The sequence below is a fragment of the Oncorhynchus gorbuscha genome, linkage group LG10, assembly GCF_021184085.1.
Source record: "Oncorhynchus gorbuscha isolate QuinsamMale2020 ecotype Even-year linkage group LG10, OgorEven_v1.0, whole genome shotgun sequence".
NCBI lineage: Eukaryota > Metazoa > Chordata > Actinopteri > Salmoniformes > Salmonidae > Oncorhynchus > Oncorhynchus gorbuscha.
Window position 1 is genome coordinate 56,167,639 of NC_060182.1, and position 16,453 is coordinate 56,184,091.

The 16,453-nt window shown below is 45.2% G+C and overlaps 1 protein-coding gene across 4 annotated transcripts in view; it reads right to left on the reverse strand.

Moving 5' to 3' along the window:
* Nucleotides 1-1,895: 1,895 nt before the first annotated feature.
* The window catches only part of asap3 (ArfGAP with SH3 domain, ankyrin repeat and PH domain 3), a 59,154-nt gene continuing 44,596 nt past the window's right edge, over nt 1,896-16,453 (reverse strand). For 2 of the 4 annotated variants that reach the window (XM_046366429.1, XM_046366427.1), the window contains exons 19-26: nt 15,651-15,766; nt 8,742-8,809; nt 7,883-7,990; nt 6,946-7,150; nt 6,371-6,656; nt 5,594-5,810; nt 4,520-4,651; nt 1,896-4,187 (exon numbers count right to left, since the gene is read on the reverse strand). In XM_046366429.1, the coding sequence (XP_046222385.1) occupies nt 4,113-4,187; nt 4,520-4,651; nt 5,594-5,810; nt 6,371-6,656; nt 6,946-7,150; nt 7,883-7,990; nt 8,742-8,809; nt 15,651-15,766 (1,207 nt within the window). In that variant the 3' untranslated portion in view covers nt 1,896-4,112. The remainder of the gene's footprint in view (nt 4,188-4,519; nt 4,652-5,593; nt 5,811-6,370; nt 6,657-6,945; nt 7,151-7,882; nt 7,991-8,741; nt 8,810-15,650; nt 15,767-16,453) is intronic. The other 2 variants (XR_006840985.1, XM_046366428.1) reach the window with 2 other exon arrangements.

Consider the following 16,453-nt stretch of genomic DNA (forward strand, 5'->3'; position numbering starts at 1 on the left):
CGAAGCAATCTTGAAGCGTGGAATCCGATTTGTCAGACCAGCGTTGTATTGACCTGAGCACGGGCGTTTCCTGTTTAAGTTTCTGTCTATAGGCTGGGAGCAAACAAATGGAGTCGTGGTCAGATCTTCCAAAGGCAGGGCGGGGGAGGGCTTTGTATGCGTCGTGGAAGTTCGAGTAGCAACGATCCAGAAAGCTACCAGCTCGTCGCACATTCGATATGCTGATGGAATTTAGGAAGTATGGCTCTTCAGTTAGCTTTGTTAAAATCCCCAGCTACAATAAATGCAGCCTCAGGATGTATGGTTCCCAGTTTACATAGAGTTCGGTGAAGTTCTATCAGGGCCGAAGAGGGATCTGCTTGGCAGTGACTATAAGATAATGCGGTGGGCATTCGATTGTAAGGAATTCTAGGTCGCGTGAACAAAAAGACTTGAGTTCCTGTATGTTGTTATGATTAACAACTCATGGTGTAATCACAAGGCATACAGCCCCGCCCTTCTTACCAGAGATGCTTGTTTCGGGTGGCTTGATGCATGAAGAAACCGGGTGGCTTGTACCGACTGACAACACATCCGGAGTGAGCCATGTCTCCGTGAACCAGAGAATGTTACCATCTCTGATTTCTCTCTGGAAGGCAACTCGTGCCCTAATTTCATCCACCTTGTCATCTAGGGATTGGACATTGGCGAGTAATATGCTCGGAAGCGGTGGATGGTGTGCTCGCCTTCCGAGTCTGACCAGTAGGCCGCTCCGTCTGCCTCTCCTGCGGCGACCGCATTGTCTTGGGACAGCCATTGGGATAAGATCGCATGTCCAGGGTGGAGGTCCGAACAAAGGATCCACTTCGGGAAAGACCTATTTCTGGTCATAATGAAGGTAAGTTGACATCGCTTTTATATCCAATAGTTCTTCTCAGCTGTATTTAAGAACAGTTTAGATTTTATAGGCTAACAATGTAAGAAACAATACATCTAAAAAAATAACTGCATAGTTTAAGGACCTGAAGCGTGGCGACCATCTGTCGGTGCCATCTTGCAACCAGCCGCCTCACTGACGCCCACCCGGGCTAATGATCCAAACAGTTCTGCTACTGCCCACTCTGAGGACCAGTCCATCCCATATGCCTGCTCTTTAGTCCCATTACGCCTGTGTGTTTGTGTGCACATACGAACCCATGCACATGCAGTTAGAGCACTCAATAAAAGGTTGTATCCCTCACACAGGCTGTGTATAATGGTAATCCCTGTACTAGGTGACCGGAGATGTACTCTATTAATCCTAGGGGTTTTGGCTGATGTGAGGTGGATGACAGAGTGGGTGGAGGACATTTGTTTTTGTTAGGGGTAGGTTGAGGGATGTTATACAAATTTAATTGAGTGTTCCGTTTAAATTCCATTTGTAATAAGCTCCCATTTCACAAATGTAACAAGAGTAGTTATTTTTGGTGAGTAACCAAACATCAGATTAACTGGCATGAATATTCATAGATTTTAAATACATTTTAGTGATTGTAATGGTCAATATGTTTCAGTGGGAGCTTTACGAATACATGCAATCTATTATTAGTTTACAAAACTGTCTTATTGGATGTTTTCCATAAAATGAGTCTTATACCGCCAGTATTTCGATCTATACGAGTGTGTGTCATGAGGATGAGATTACATCAGAGAGCAAAATCAGAAAAATAATTTAACTATTTTTAGTTCCAGTATCTATCACATGCAATCCATCTCAGGCATTCTGCTCTACACCACCTTTTTGGATACTGAAGGCCATGAATATTTTACATAATTACATCATTCTTGTTATTTATGACTAAAGTTTCATGTATATAATGTAAATCCATTCTGAAAGTGACCAAACTCTCCATAATACAAAGATGGAATACAGCATATACAGATGTTAACAGTCTTCTTTAATGATCGCTAGTGGAGCCTAAAAATCACGTGTGGAAAAGGACAAAGAGTGCAAAACATACTATATTACAAATAGCTGCTAATCAATGAAATGACAGAAATATTCCAGTATATTGTTAATGTAAGAGAACTTCACAGAAACCACGTGATAATGTCTCAACCGTGGAGATCGATTCAGGATCTGTGTATGGTCAACGATACGAAGACGTGGAAGAACAACAAGTGCCTTCACTTAGCTCGCCATAAGTCCAGTAATGTCAAAGATCTCTCTTCCCGTGCTTCCTCTCCCTCACGACCCTTGATCCGATAGTACCTATAAAAAGAAAAATGAGTATTGAGACGCAGCTCTACTCAAGCTCACGGTCCAAATTAAAGTGAAGTGTATGTAGGGCCCCGGGGGGGGGGGGGGGGGGCAGAACACCTCTCATTCCTCGGTCTCAGTCGGGTTGAGTCAATAGAGTGTACTGTGGACTGACTGAGCCCTTAGGGCCACCGTCTAGTCCAAACCCCATGCCTCGTTGCTCCACTGGCACAGATAAGAGTTTTGAATTGATGTTCACAACTAACAAGTATCATTCACATGAGAGCGCGTGAGTAGCGGAAGATGAGAAGGTTTGGTACAGTATGTAAAGAGAGTGCAATCGAACCTGATGCTCGGCAATTTTACAACACTGGGTGATATAAATGTTGTATATAAAATGTTTCCAACAACAAGCAACAGATGTGGTTAAAAAACAACAACATTTGTACAACAGAGTGCAACATGCACTCAATGGTTTGCCCTCATTTTACAGTCCGTCCCTGGATCCATGCACATTGAAGCGATCATGCAGTTCTCTGCTTGTATATTTATTGGTGGTGACTTGAGCTATAGAACGCCAAACAAACCTTCAATAACCCCCTGTCGAACGACAGGAATGCAAACAGGCGTAGAAACACCTGCACAGCCAAAAAGCTACAGATCCTAGTCTCTAAAAAGGGTTGTATTGTGGTCTGTCCTACGAGAGCCCATCATGCCCATAGCAGGCATAGTTTCACTTGTGGACAGATAAACCAGTTGTACAAGACACTTAACAGTTTGCTCCCTATTAGTGGCATTAAAAGCGCTTATGAAATTGTATCGAGAAGGTATTCTGCTGGATTCCTGGTGCATTAGAGTAAGTAACAGACAACATTTTGCAACGCATACGAACATTTCTTATTCGATCAGTTCATTTAGTCTTCTCCTATTTCTATCCATTTGGTACCTACTGAATATCCAGCTTTGTGTATTTCACTGCAGCGACAGTCACTTCCTGTCCCCTGCCAAACCATACATAGTGTGTAGAGACTCCACTGCATCTGGAGACTGGAGGAAACTGAATCACACAGGCTCTAGCCAGACCTCCAGCTGGTGCTGGAGTCTGGCCCAAAACCAGCTTAGGGGCTGGGGTTCCATTTCAGAGCGGCAGCCTGAGAGCCCCAGAGGCCCAGGGAGACAGGCCGGCAGCCACAAAGGCACTTTGTCTGGCTTTCAGTTCCAGGTCGTTCCAGCCCCAGACGTCAACGCCACCGGTCACTGAGCAGGTATTCATTGCATCTGGCTCCGAGTCCCGACAACTGTGAATGACATGGCATGAATCTCCTAGTCTCTTTAGGTTTCCAGGAAGGCAGTGGACAACGCAGGCTATTCATCCTCTCTTCCAGAGCACATGTTCTCTCTCTCCTCCAGACTCCAGTATAGTACAGTATATGTATGCCATTGACAGGTAATCCAACAGTTGCGCGCACACGCATAGGCTGGCGCACGGACACATGCAGAAACACTCGCTCCTCCAACAGTTTTGTGGCTGGGACTGTAGTCATGTTCCCCGAGCAGCGAGTTGTGGTAAATACCATTTAACTCTTGTATGTTTTACAACTGGAGCGGTCGAAGGTGGAGGGAGTCTTTTCTCATCCCGCTTTTCTTTTAGGGTGGCATTCCTCCACGTGCTTCGATCAGTTAAAGCCTAGATTACACGCTTGCATTCTATAGTGACTGCACTGAAGGAGCACGGTCTGTATATACAGTCGAGTGTATGCAGATTATATAGCCCTTGGATCACAACACAAAGTTCAGAATATCGTCAGAGCCTTTTGGGGTTCCCAGGTAAGTGGCGTGGTAAGCGTTAGGGTATGGCGTAGGGACTTAGGTTGTAGGCCATGGCTATGACTAGTCAGTCCCCTAGTTTATGGACATAGTTCACAGGGAAAGTCCCACTTCTGGATGGATAGCCCTCGATGTGGCCGACCTGTAGGCATAGAAACAATCGAGATCAATGACCAGATAGACGGAGAACACGGAGGGACATATTTAAGATATTAATGTAAGGGCTTTCTCTATGCCTGTGTATTTTTTGTCTTTATGCAGAACGTGATACAAAAGAAAAACAACATTTTTCGTGATAAGATAAATCTTTCGCTATATGTCAATGAGACTAAGTTTAAAAAAAAATTTTTTTAAAGAGCTCGGTTGGAAGACAATTAACCAGCTTGAACTTGTGTTAAACCCTCTTATTAAAAATGAATAAAAAAAATAGAAAACAAATACATAAAGGTAAATAAGAGGTTTATTTCTACTCACCCACCAGTGGGGGTCCTCGGTGGCTGTGACTACGATGACCTCATCCTTGAAGAAGGCCAGCTGGTCCGAGCTGACAGCTCTGCAGTCCACCAGCGCCTTTACCTTCTTCTGTGTCGGCCGGCTCTTAGATACCTCACACACACACACACACACACACACACACACACACACACACACACACACACACACACACACACACACACACACACACACACACACACACACACACACACACACACACACACACACACACACAATCTTATACAGGCATACAGTATGTACCAAACAAAATGCCTACTTGCTGAATGTGGAGTATAAGCAGCCAATGAGATCCATGGCAGTCTTTTTTAGTTATATTCTATTGCTCATATTTTCACATTGTGTTATAGTGATGCGCGGGTCAGCGGTTTGTTTACTCGCACCCACTCGCAATTGCTAATAAGCCATCCTCAACAGCCTGATAATATGTGATAGAAATCTGAGGGCAGCACCCAACCTTAAACCGCAAATGTAGAAAATGCACTGTACAGTTCCCCTTTAACCTCTTGAAGATTTGCTGTATGACGTTTTCTTCCAACATTTATTTGAAGCGCGTGCATTTAGGCCCCGATGGCCTAAGAAATACCTTTATGTAACCTATAGATCTGAACTTGACCGGAATGATACATTTATGGATTATTTTATTTTTTGGGGGGTTCTCTTTATCCAACCCGCTCACCACCCACCCGCCCTTCATCCACACAATATTTAGTGACCATAATAAACCCGCCCGCCCCGCAGATTATAACAGCGGGGACTGCGGGTCATGAGTCGACCCGCGCGTCACTGTATAAGCACTTTATGACATCTGCTGGTGTAAAAAGCTTTACAAAATCAATCAATTTGATTGATTACCATTTTCTTGTACAAAAATACTGCACAGTAGTTCTACGATGTTAGAACACATACTTATACGAACCGTATTAGATAAACACAGATTAGACAGTAATGTCAAAGGGATAGTGTGAGATTATGGAAGTTAAGCAGTTTTTCTACATATCCAGGTGACACAAAAAAAAAGCATATTATATGTACCATGGCATTTCTGCGAGGGCGCGGGGCGGGTACAGTGATGGGCGAGGTGGTGGGTGTGGCTGAAGGTGTGGCGCCGGGGGCGGAGTCGTTAGTCACGAAGCTGCAGTACAGCTCCTCCTGACTGCCAAGTGCCACACAGCTGGGAGAGGTCACGGCTGTAGAACCCTTCCCTTGTCCTCCACTATTGGTCCTCCTGTAAGACGTCGTCTTCTCTGAGCTAGGTGTGGAAGAGCGGACGCGTTGGTAAAAAAACACTCACAAGGACTTCACCCACTCACAGATTCATCCCTATGAGCAAAAATACGTCGGTTGAAAATAAGCATTTGTGGTTGACTGCTTTTCAACGTCTTGTACTCACTGGGATAGGACATATGGTATACATGAAATGTCAAGTGTACTGCACATGTATGCATGTTACACAAAATGCTATGTTATTTTTTTTATCATCAATCACATTCCTTAGCATTTGACATTGGGAAAGCAGGGGTTCATTGGGGACATTACTGTTAGAGAGTAGGCTGAATTTGAATCGTTTACTGACTACCTCGAGGAAATTCACTTAGGTGCCAATAGAGGGCGCTGTAAGGTAAAAGTAACTGTGCCCTGTGGCGTGCTGTCCAAAAGCACACAGCAAAACAAAAGCTGTGTTCCCCAAAACAGTTCTTAGGATGGGAATTAACTTTCTTAAATTGGTGTTGTGACAAAACAAATGTTTGATGCTTCTATCAGGAAAAGGGCTTTTGAAGTAAAAAAATAAAACGTCTGGCTATTTATTACCTGACGGGTCCTATGTGGTTCTGAGGGGAGCTGGACTTGGTGCTGCTGTCTAAGGCCCCAGACCATGAGCCACTATTAGCCTGACCCTCCCATGCTGCGGTCGGTCTCTGTCCCCTCACCTGACCCCCCTGGCCATGGGGTGATCTGGGTGGCCGCCCCCCCTGGGTCTGACCCTCCAACATGGGGGAGGGGGGGCTGGACTGGGGGGCAGGGTTAGAGCAGCAGCGCCGGGGGGATTTGCGGCCCCCCTCCTGGGTGGACACGGATATCTGGGGGTCCGAGCGGCCTGGAGGTGGGGGGAGACGGTAGCAGGTGAGCAAGACAGGCACAGGAACCGACTGTTTTGTATGGCAGTTTCTCAATTAGTTCTTCCTTGATTCCTCGCATCCTTGCCTACTTTTCAAAAGGTGAGGAAGACACGAAGGAAGCTCCTCAAATACAGTTGAGAAGTAGATGCGAGGAATCATGGAAAGTAGAAATTGCAATCGAGCCCTCATTTCAGTGTTTGGAAATGGAAACAGATTAGGTGTGTGTGTGTGTGTGTGTGTGTGTGTGTGTGTGTGTTTGAGGCTCACCTCTCATGATGGCTTTAGCGGGCAGCGGCGGTGGGGGCTTGAGGACGCCAGATGGGGCACTGTTGGCGGGGGGGTTACGGTACAAGAAGTCCACATTTTCGTAGGTCTTACACGCCACAGGGGCGTTGGCGAAGCTCCAGCAGGAGGGCGAGGCGCCCACGTTATAGGGCAGAGACAAGCGCAGGTTCCTGGGTAAGAGGCTCACCTTGGGGGAAGAGGGGGAGACATTCAATGTTTAATGACCATAGAAGCCTAGTGCCCAGCCCTTACCCCTAGACACTTGGATCTGAAAGAATTGGAAAGGTGTAAGCAATATGGTGAAAAATCCACGTAGCCTACCTGAGGCTTCCTTTATGGCAAAGTATCTGGCCCTGTTCGAATACTTCAAAGACACAACCTTCCGTTAGTGTTTCCTTGAGGTAAGAACAGATCTATACGTGATTGGATAGGTGAAAGCAAAGTGACCACCAATCCAACCACTTTAGATGAATAATTACTTCAGGGAAACTATGACTGAAGGATGCATTTCTAAAGTAACCCAACAGGGCATCCGGCTATTACTCACCTGCTCTTGCATTTCCCCATGACTAAGTCCAGCGTAATAGTGAGCGATACGAGCAGAGTGACTCAGAGGGAAATGCTAAACCCTAGTGCGGGGTGGTAGGCAACACTGTTTCCTGGAATGCTGCAGGTACTGCAGGGTTTTGGTCCAACTAGGCACCACACCTGACCAACTGAGCTCATAAATCAGTTCAGTAACTGCCTAAAATTCAACACACCTGGTCCTCCATGTCAGTAATCCAGGACCAGGGTTTCCTACCCCAGTGTATTGGTTGTAGTGGTTAGTGGTACAGTGTGTGTACCCACTCGTCCAGGTGTGGGTGTGTGTTCACGTGTATGTGGGTGTGTGTTCACGTGTGTGTGTGTGTGTGTGTACCCTCTCATCCAGTTCATCTTCGCTGTCGTACAGGTCCTGGCTCTGCGTCTCCCACATGTACTCCACATGGATCTGACTGTTGAACTTCCCACTCTGGGCCAGCTCCAGCTACAATACACACGCACAGACACACGTCAATCACGCAGCTACAAATCCATATTTTCACCCAGAGTACAAACATACAAACCATTGTATGCTCCTATCAGTAGTGGTTAATTGCATTAAATACTTCAATATCATCCAGAAATTGAATTAACATATTCAAGCTTTGGGGCAACTGTTAAAACCACTGAAACTGTAGTCTCAGAACCGAGAACCAATCTCACATGTGCTGGCCACCTACTTAAATCTGTCACAAAAGAGGGTCAAGTTCAATAAATTCCAACTCTTTTCACTTTGGAAAATGTGTATTTGGAATTGTAACTTGGCTGCAACTTCAGTATCAGGTAACTTGGCTTATCCCTTTTTCAACAGGAAATTATGGATACAGTTGTCCAGTTACACACCCAAGGATAAGAGGACAGGAACTGAAAACGGACAATTTTGTTCATTATGGACTTTACTACGAGGATTAAGCAACGAGCAAATAATCTGAGCATGTTATTTATTGTTCCATAATGATAGAAAGGAAGACAGGAAATTGAACCGGGTCTGAGCAGGTTTAGCAGGGCGAGATGGGAGCTAGTAGGAAAATAAAGCCTGTATTAGCACTGGGAGTTGACTGTAAACTAAGGGTCAGTGTATGCGTCCCAAATTACACCCATTTCCCGATGTCATGCACTAATTTTGATAAATTTTGGTACAGGACTTTTGACCTGCGTCCTATGTGGAATAGGGTGCCATTTCAGTCACGTCTTACCAGTTCTACACACTGGGAGTGCTGCAGTCTCCGGGCGATGTCTAGGGCCGTCTCTCCTGATGAGTTCACTGGGTAACGAGAGAGAGAGAGAGAGCAGATAGACTAAACAAGCTGTGGTATCTCACACACACACACACACAAATATAAATAGCAAGCTGAAACAAAAGATCCCAAAAACGTTCCAGACGCACACACACAGCTTATTTCTCTCAAATTTGGTGCACAAATTTGTCTTACATCCCTTTTAGTGAGCATTTCTCCTTTGCCAAGATAATCCATCCACCGGACAGGTGTGACATTCCAAGAAGCTGATTAAACATCATGATAATTACAGAGGTGCACCTTGTGCTGGTGACAAAAGGCCATTCAAATGTGCAGTTTTGTCACAGCACAATGCCACAGACGTCTCAAGTTGAGGGATCGTGTAATTGGCATGCTGACTGCAGGAATGTCTACCAGAGCGGTTGCCAGAGAATGTAATGTTTATTTATCTGCCATATGCTGCCTCCGTCGTTTTCGACATACTGGCAAATTCTCTAACCGGCCTCACACCCGCAGACCATGTGTAACCACGCCAGCCCCAGGACCTACACATCTGGCTTATTCACAAGCGGGATTGTCCGAGACCAGCTACCTGGACAGCTGATGAAACTGTGGGATTGCACAACTGAAGAATTTCAGTACAAACTAAGACACCGTCTCAGGGAAGTTAATCTGCGTGCTCTTCACGGATTCATCTGTTTCAACTGTACCGGCATGTATGACGTTGTGTGGGCAAGTGGTTTGCTGATGTCAATGCATGCCCCATGGTGGCGGGGTATGGTTATGGTATGGGCAGGAATACGCTACGGACAAAAAACACATTTTAAATCGATCGCAATTTGAATGCATGGAGATACCGTGACGAGATCCTGAGGCCCATTGTCATGTCAATCATCCGCCGCGCCGGCATCACCACGTTTCAGCATGACAATGCACAGCCCCATGTCGCAAGGATCTGTACACAATTCCCGGAAGCTGAAAATGTTGCAGTTCCCGCAAATATCCAGGAACTTTGCACAGCCATTGGGGAGGAGTGGAACAACATTCCACAGGCCACAATCAACAGCCTGATCAACTCTATGAAGGAGATGTCACGCTGCATGAGGCAAATGGTCACACCAGAAACAGACTGATTTTCTGATTCACGCTAGCAGATTCATAAATCAGGATATTTTTTGTCCACAAATGGTAGTAACAATCTTGTCTCATCGTTGCAACTCCCGTACGGACTCGGGAGAAGTGAAGGTCGAGAGCTTGTGTCCAAAACACGACCCCGCCAAGCCGCACTGCTTCTTGACACTATGATTGCTTAACCCAGAAGCCAGCCGTACCAATGTGTCAGAGGAAACACAGTACACCTGGCGACCATGTCAGCATTCATGAGCCACAGGAGTCGCTAGAGCGCGATGGGACAAGGACATCCCCGGGCCGGCCAAACCCTCCCCTAACCCGTATGACGCTGGGCCAATTGTGCACCGCCTCATGGGTCTCCCGGTCGACTGCGACACAGCCCGGTATCGAACCAGGATCTGTGGTGACGGAGCTAGCATTGGATTGCAATGCCTTAGACCGCTGCATCACTCAGGAGGATTAATTCATTTATTTAAATTGACCGATTTCCTCATATGAACTGTAAGTCAGTAAAAAAGCAAAGGTTACTACATGATTCCATGTGTTATTTCATAGTTTTGTTGTCTTCCCTATGATTCTACAATGTAGAAAGTAGTAAAGAAATATATTTAAAAATCCCTGCGCTGTCAAGTGAGGGACTTTATATACACACACACACACACACACACACACACACACACACACACACACACACACACACACACACACACACACACACACACACGCCTTTCTAAATGATGTCCAAATCAATTGAATATACCACAGGTGAACTCCAATCAAGGATGATAACTGGAAACAGGAGCTCAATTTTGTGTCTCATAGCAAATGGTCTGCTGAATACTTATGTAAATAAGGTACTTTTTTTTCTTTTTCTCTTTTAAAACATTTGCAAACAAACATTTCTAAAAAACAGTTTCTGTTTCGTCATTATGTGTGTAGATTGACGTGATTTTAGAATAAGGCTGTAACAAAATGTGGAAAAAGTCAAGGGGTCTGAATACTTTTTGAATACACTGTTTATATGAGCTAAAATAAACGCAACATGCAACAATTTCAGTGTTATGTGACTTGTTAAGCAAATTCTTACTCCTGAACTTATTTAGGTTTGCATACTTGACGCGAGACATTTCAGCTTTTCGTTTATAATTCATTTGTAAACAAAAAAACAAAAAAATCCACTTTGACAATGGGGTATTTTGTGTAGGCCAGTGACAAATACATACAGTTGAAGTCACAAGTTTACATACACCTTAGCCAAATACATTTAAACTCAAGTTTCACAATTCCTGACATTTAATCCTAGTAAAATTCCCCGTTTTAGGTCAGCCGGGATTACCACTTTATTTTAAGAATGTGAAATGTCAGAATAATAGCAGAGAAAATGATTTCAGCTTTTATTTATTTCATCACAATCCCAGTGGGTCAGAAGCATACTTAGTATTTAGTAGCATTGCCTTTAAATTATTTAACTTGGATCAAACATTTCGGGATCCCACAATTAGTTGGGTGAATTTTGGCCCATTCCTCCTGACAGAGCTGGTGTAACTGAGTCAGGTTTGTAGGCCTCTTTGCTTGCACACGCTTTTTCAGTTCTGCCCACAAAACTTTCTATAGGATTGAGGTCAGGACTTTGTGATGGCCACTCCAATACCTTGACATTGTTGTCCTTAAGCCATTTTTTCCACCCTCATGATGCTATCTATTTTGTGAAGTGCACCAGTCCCTCCTGCAGCAAAGCACCCCCACAACATGATACTGCCACCCCAGTGTTTCACATTTGGGATGGTGTTCTTCGGTTTGCAAGCCTCCCCCTTTTTCATCCCAAAAAAACAATGGTCATTATGGCCAAACAGTTCTATTTTTGTTTCATCAGACCATAGGACATTTCTCCAAAAAACATTATCTTTGTCCCCATGTGCAGTTGCAAACCATAGTCAGGGTTTTTTATGGAGGTTTTGGAGCAGTGGCTTCTTCCTTGCTGAGCGGCGTTTCATGTTGTCGATGTTATCGTCAACCATTTTGAAAAGAAGATCGACGACATCCGATCCTCGTTTGCTAAGTCAAACAACACCGCTGGTTCTGCTCACACTGCCCTACCCTGTGCTCTGACCTCTTTCTCCCCTCTCTCTCCAGATGAAATCTTGCGTCTTGTGACGGCCGGCCGCCCAACAACCTGCCCGCTCGACCCTATCCCCTCCTCTCTTCTCCAGACCATTTCCGGAGACCTTCTCCCTTACCTCACCTCGCTCATCAACTTATCCCTGACCGCTGGCTACGTCCCTTCCGTCTTCAAGAGAGCGAGAGTTGCACCCCTTCTGAAAAAACCTACACTCGATCCCTCCGATGTCAACAACTACAGACCAGTATCCCTTCTTTCTTTTCTCTCCAAAACTCTTGAACGTGCCGTCCTTGGTCAGCTCTCCCGCTATCTCTCTCAGAATGACCTTCTTGATCCAAATCAGTCAGGTTTCAAGACTAGTCATTCAACTGAGACTGCTCTTCTCTGTATCACGGAGGCGCTCCGCACCGCTAAAGCTAACTCTCTCTCCTCTGCTCTCATCCTTCTAGACCTATCGGCTGCCTTCGATACTGTGAACCATCAGATCCTCCTCTCCACCCTCTCCGAGTTGGGCATCTCCGGCGCGGCCCACGCTTGGATTGCGTCCTACCTGACAGGTCGCTCCTACCAGGTGGCGTGGCGAGAATCTGTCTCCTCACCACGTGCTCTCACCACTGGTGTCCCCAGGGCTCTGTTCTAGGCCCTCTCCTATTCTCGCTATACACCAAGTCACTTGGCTCTGTCATAACCTCACATGGTCTCTCCTATCATTGCTATGCAGACGACACACAATTAATCTTCTCCTTTCCCCCTTCTGATGACCAGGTGGCGAATCGCATCTCTGCATGTCTGGCAGACATATCAGTGTGGATGACGGATCACCACCTCAAGCTGAACTTCGGCAAGACGGAGCTGCTCTTCCTCCCGGGAAGGACTGCCCGTTCCATGATCTCGCCATCACGGTTGACAACTCCATTGTGTCCTCCTCCCAGAGCGCTAAGAACCTTGGCGTGATCCTGGACAACAAACTGTCGTTCTCAACTAACATCAAGGCGGTGGCCCGTTCCTGTAGGTTCATGCTCTACAACATCCGCAGAGTACGACCCTGCCTCACACAGGAAGCGGCGCAGGTCCTAATCCAGGCACTCGTCATCTCCCGTCTGGATTACTGCAACTCGCTGTTGGCTGGGCTCCCTGCCTGTGCCATTAAACCCCTACAACTCATCCAGAATGCCGCAGCCCGTCTAGTGTTCAACCTTCCCAAGTTCTCTCACGTCACCCCGCTCCTCCGCTCTCTCCACTGGCTTCCAGTTGAAGCTCGCATCCGCTACAAGACCATGGTGCTTGCCTACGGAGCTGTGAGGGGAACGGCACCTCAGTACCTCCAGGCTCTGATCAGGCCCTACACCCAAATAAGGGCACTGCGTTCATCCACCTCTGGCCTGCTCGCCTCCCTACCACTGAGGAAGTACAGTTCCCGCTCAGCTCAGTCAAAACTGTTCGCTGCTCTGGCTCCCCAATGGTGGAACAAACTCCCTCACGACGCCAGGACAGCGGAGTCAATCACCACCTTCCGGAGACACCTGAAACCCCACCTCTTTAAGGAATACCTAGGATAGGATAAAGTAATCCTTCTCACCCCCCCCCCTTAAAATATTTAGATGCACTATTGTAAAGTGGTTGTTCCACTGGATGTCATAAGGTGAATGCACCAATTTGTAAGTCGCTCTGGATAAGAGCGTCTGCTAAATGACTTAAATGTAAATGATATTGGACTCATTTTACGGTGGTTATAGATACTTTTGTACCCGTTTCCTCCAACATCTTCACAGGGTCCTTTGCTGTTGTTCTGGGATTGATTTGCACTTTTCGCACCAAAGTACATTCATCTCTAGGAGACCGAACGCATCTCCTTCCTGAGCGGTATGACAGCTGCGTGGTCCCATGGTGTTTATACTTGCGTAATATTATTTGTACAGATGAACATGCTATCTTCAGGCATTTGGAAATTTCTCCCAAGGATGAACCATACTTGTAGAAGTCTACAGGTTTTTTTTTCTCACGTTTTTGGCTGATTTCTTTTGATTTTCCCATGATGTCAAGCAAAGAGGCACTGAGTTTGAAGCTACACCTCCAATTGACTCAAATGTCATCAATTAGCCTATCAGAAGCTTCTAAAGCCATGAAATCATATTCTGGAATTTTCCAAGCTGTTTAAAGGCACAGTCAACGTAGTGTACGTAAACTTCTGACCCACTGGAATTGTGATACAGTGAATGATAAGTGAAATAATCTGTCTAAACAATTGTTGGAAAAATGACTTGTGCCATGCACAAAGTAGACATCCTAACAGACTTGCCAAAACTATAGTTTGTTAACAAGAAATTTGTGGTTGAAAAACAGGTTTTAATGACTCCAACCTAAGTGTATGTAAACTTCTGACTTCAACTGTGTGTGTGTGTGTAATATATATATTTGCAAGTTGCATGGACTTGATTTTTTAATGACTACCTCTTCTGTACCCCACACATACTATTATCTGTAAGGTCCCTCAGTCGAGCAGTGAACTTCATACACAGATTTCAACAAAGACCAGAGAGGTTTTCCAATGCCTGACAAAGAAGGGCACCTATTGGTAGATGGGTAAAAATTCTAAAAGCAGACATTGAATGTCCTTTTGAGCATGGCGAAGTTATTAACCACACTTTGGATGTATCAATACACCCAGTCACTAGAAAAGATGCAGGCGTCCTTCCTAACTCAGTTGCCGGAGAGGAAGGAAACTGCTCAGGGATTTCACCACGAGGCCAATGGTGACTTTAAAACAGTTAGAGTTTAATGGCTGTGACAGTTGAAAACCAATGGATCAAAAACAATGTAGTTACTCCACAATACTAACCTAATTGACAGGGTGAAAAGGAAGCATGTACAGAATAAAAATATTATAAAACATGGATCCTAAAGTAATACTGAACAAGCCACTAAACCGGAAGGTTGCGAGTTCAAACCCCCGAGCTGACAAGGTACAAATCTGTCGTTCTGCCCCTGAACAGGCAGTTAACCCACTGTTCCCAGGCAGTCATTGAAAATAAGAATGTGTTCTTAACTGACTTGCCTGGTTAAATAAAGGTAAAATTAAAATTAAAAAGTAATACTAAAAATATGGGAAAGCAATTCACTTTTTGACCTGAATACAGAGTGTTGTGTGTTTGGGGCAAATCCAATACATTACTGAATACCACTCTCCATGATTTCAAGCATATTGGTGGCTGCATCATGTTATGGGTCTGCTTGTAATCATTAAGGACTGGGGAGTTCTTCAGGATAAAAAAATATCTACAGTATGGCATACTTTCCACACAATACAGGTGTGGAAAGCTCGTCGAGGCCTTACCCAGAAAGACTCACAGCTGCAATCACTGCCAAAGGTGCCTACAAAGTATTGCCTCAGGGATGTGAATAGTTATGTAAATGAGAGATTTATGCATTTCATTTTCACATTTACATTTATTTAAACATGTTTTCACTGTCATTATGGGGTATTGTTGGGGGTAGTTGAGTGAGAAAAAATTTATATTGAATCCATTTTGAAATTAGGCCATAACACAAGAAAATGTGGAATAAGTCAAGGGGTATGAATACTTTGAAGGAACTGACAGAGGGTGTGTACCAGGTACCTGTGTGGAGGACAGCCTTTCCTTTGAGCAGCAGTTTGAGGCACTCTGTTTTGTGGTGCTGGGCGCTGTAGTGTAGAGCAGTGTTCCCCTCTCGAGTCCTCTTCTCTAGACAGCCACTGTTGTGCAGGGGATAGTTGGAGTCAATGACATGCATATTGGCCTATGGCTTTGGTGGCTAGTGTAGGTAAGACACTACTAATGGTCAGTGCTGGTGACTAGGGGTTGCAACATTTTTCAAGACATTCCCAGGTTTTCTAGAAATCCTGGTTGTAAAAATCTCAGTAATCAGGCGGGAATAAGCAGGAAATCCAGAATCAGCCAACCAGGTTCTTTTCAGGAGGGTGCAATGTTACAGAATATTCAGGTAGAAATGTGACCAGATCTGCTCTATATCTGAATTTCTATCTGCAACGTTTTAAACATTTCACCGTACTGAACACAACCCTGGGTTGTTTCTGAGCATGTTATTAGCCGTCAAAATACTTGCTTCCCCCTTCCTTGTTCCCCAAACTCCTTAAAAATCCGTTGGAGGTCTGAAGGAGTGACCTTGGATCCTCTCCTCCAAACCAATGCACTTTGAGAGGAGAAAACGGACGAAGCACAGATTTGACGGCAGGTAACGTTTTCCGATACAGCCCTTGTGCTACTATGGCGCTTTCGAATTGGATCCTTTTCTATAGCTCAATTGGTTTGTGCGTTGTCAAGTGGGCAATCACGCGTGTTAACAAGGCAGAGGCAGAGCCCCCCGGGTTGGAGCTGTGGTACGGACAGGTTCCCTTGGGGGGGAGGAAACAGACTGCTAC